General features: G+C 34.4%; 1 protein-coding gene across 1 annotated transcript; it reads right to left on the reverse strand.

Moving 5' to 3' along the window:
* Positions 1 to 725: 725 nt before the first annotated feature.
* On the reverse strand, positions 726 to 2,586 carry LOC126909755 (uncharacterized). Its single transcript, XM_050692186.1, has 2 exons — positions 1,002 to 2,586; positions 726 to 910 (listed from the first exon to the last, which is right to left on the reverse strand). The coding sequence occupies exons 1-2, from the start codon at positions 2,530 to 2,532 to the stop codon at positions 726 to 728; spliced, it is 1,716 nt and encodes a 571-aa protein (XP_050548143.1). The 5' UTR covers positions 2,533 to 2,586.
* Positions 2,587 to 2,592: the final 6 nt, after the last annotated feature.

Here is a 2,592-nt window from a genome sequence, read left to right on the forward strand (position 1 = left end):
GAAAAAAAAGTTTGAATTAATTATTAAATAAAGCGATCTTGATAAAATACAGTTTTGAATACTTTATTATTAAATGAAATTTTTGCATCTCTGTATGATGTGTTCATACTAGAGATCCCAAACTTACTTAAAATAACTTCTTTCAGTTTGAAAATTGAATACTCATATTATATTAAATATTTACTCAATTATTTAGTTGTACGAACATACTCAAACAAATAACAATAGAAACACTATTTTGAAAATCAATATTTATTTATTATCAATGTAACATAATAAATAATCATAATATGTTAAAAAATTTACTAATAAACAATTGATAATATGATTTCTAGGAGGCCTTATGAACAAAAATTAACCTATAAACAAAACAAATATTTAAAAATGTACACGAGCATAATTGAGATCTCGGGGTTATGTGCGCGAGAATCGTTCTATGCCCGATCTACAACTAATTATAAATTTACAAAACTTAAATGGTATAATACACTCTGTTAGAAATAAAAAAAATTACAAATATNAACACTCTGTTAGAAATAAAAAAAAATTACAAATATTTTAAAAATACATTAAATTGCTAACAAACAACAAGGTTCTGTCAGATGTTCTATACTCGAATTATGTCAGTTTGATCAAAAGTCAGTGGTTATCAAAGTTATCAATTTTTTATGAACTATTCAGTCTTCAAGTTTTATTTGATTTGTTAATTTTTTAATTTAACCCTGTCAATAAAGAGTTTCTGATGAAGTTTTTTCTGAACTAATAGGCTCGCTGTTATCACCAGACGACGACCAAGAAAATGACGGAGGCGGAGGTCGGATACTGATCTTATGGTGCTTTTTAATATTATCGTCATTGTTAGTACTAGGGCCCACAAGTAAATTCAGGTATCTGCGACGGCACGTGAAAGCTAAAAATACAAATAAGCCCTGAAAGGCATTGAGTACAACGAATAAAATCCACATATACTTATTATTTAAATAGTAACTGGCCAAACCAACACTCCANGTTATTAAAATAGTAACTGGCCAAACCAACACTCCAAGAAAGACCCATGAGTATAGTCATACGACAGTACATGCGAAAATCACGACGAACATGACGTGTAGTAATGTGACGACTTGTACATCGACTGGTNACATGACGTGTAGTAATGTGACGACTTGTACATCGACTGGTGTGTATCATGTACGATGTCCATAGGAATAATACGAAGTTTATTACCATGATAAATGCCAATGGTCCAGCAAAGAATACTAAAAGCGCCGTTTTACTGCCAAACCAGCATTGTTCTGACCCGAACCTGGGTCGCAGGTTTTCGGGTACGTTTGGTATAGTGTCAGATAATATGGCTACAAACGCAACCATAGCCGGGACTAGCCAGCAAATCGCTGAATAAATGAGAAATTTTTTTGTTTGACGTCCAGAAGATACTCGTAGCTCGACAGTGGCTAACCGAAGTGTACGCCAACAGTCAAAGCTCATTATTAACATCCAAGCAAAAGATGTAAGGAATAAGTAATACGTGATGGTTGCGTTTACGTAGCAAGCAGCTCCGGTAAGCCAATTCCCAGTGACAAAAGCAGCGTACGCGAATATGAGGGATACACAATACGAAGCTAAATTCTTTCCAGACAGATTTTTCATCTCTGGCAACACGGTAAATACAGCTAAATGTATGACAAGGAACACGATAGATACTCCTAGACCAACGTAAGTCAATATAATTGACTTTAGTGATTCCGAGGGTTCTTCTTGACCGATTAAATCTTCAGCACAAACCATTAATGTTCCGTTGTCAAATAAAAAATAATCAACGGTGCCATTTTTTGGTAACCAGCCGTTTGTCACATTGGAAATAATAGCCACTTTAGAACAATTGAGTGGCTGTGAAATATGTGGCACGAGTGGAAAACAACTTTTTTTAAATGGATCGTAAAAATATTCATCATTCCAGCATCTTTTAGGACCAGGCTCAGTTAAGAACAATGACCCAAAACTATGAGGTATATTGAATCGTGAATTTAAAAGTGACGAACAGGTTAAATTTTGTACCGGTATGTGGTTACACATGGCACAGTGAATATTTTTGTAAAAAATTTGGCTTTCCCTATCAACTACTATCGTTGTGTATGCTTCGCAATTAGACTTAATTTCTCCTGCAGGCCACATCGGGTGACATTTTCTAATCATGTCAGAATTACAATATCGGACTGGAAATGGAGCTTCTACTTGAAGTAAGCAATTATATGTTTCATTTTTATACTTTACCGACCAATTTCCATTGGAAAGTTGCTGATAAGATTCGGCAATTCCGTCTACTATGGATAAATCATCACAAACAAGTTTAGAGTCCCATATTACTAGCTTATCAGTATCACTATTGCAAAGAGCACAATATCTGTTACGATACGTAATACCTGACAAGTTAGCTGTGACTGGATTGTCGATCAAGAAGTCAGTGCTAACGCTTTGTTCGCAAGCTTTTCTTACAGCTTGGTTGTCCCACTTTGACGGACATTTTGACTTCATAAAGGTTCCATAGTATAAATTATTATTGTTTATCTTTTCACAACTGTATTCAGTGGCCGC

The sequence above is a fragment of the Daktulosphaira vitifoliae genome, unplaced genomic scaffold (genome assembly GCF_025091365.1).
Source record: "Daktulosphaira vitifoliae isolate Bord-2020 unplaced genomic scaffold, ASM2509136v1 Scaffold_1160, whole genome shotgun sequence".
Lineage (NCBI taxonomy): Eukaryota > Metazoa > Arthropoda > Insecta > Hemiptera > Phylloxeridae > Daktulosphaira > Daktulosphaira vitifoliae.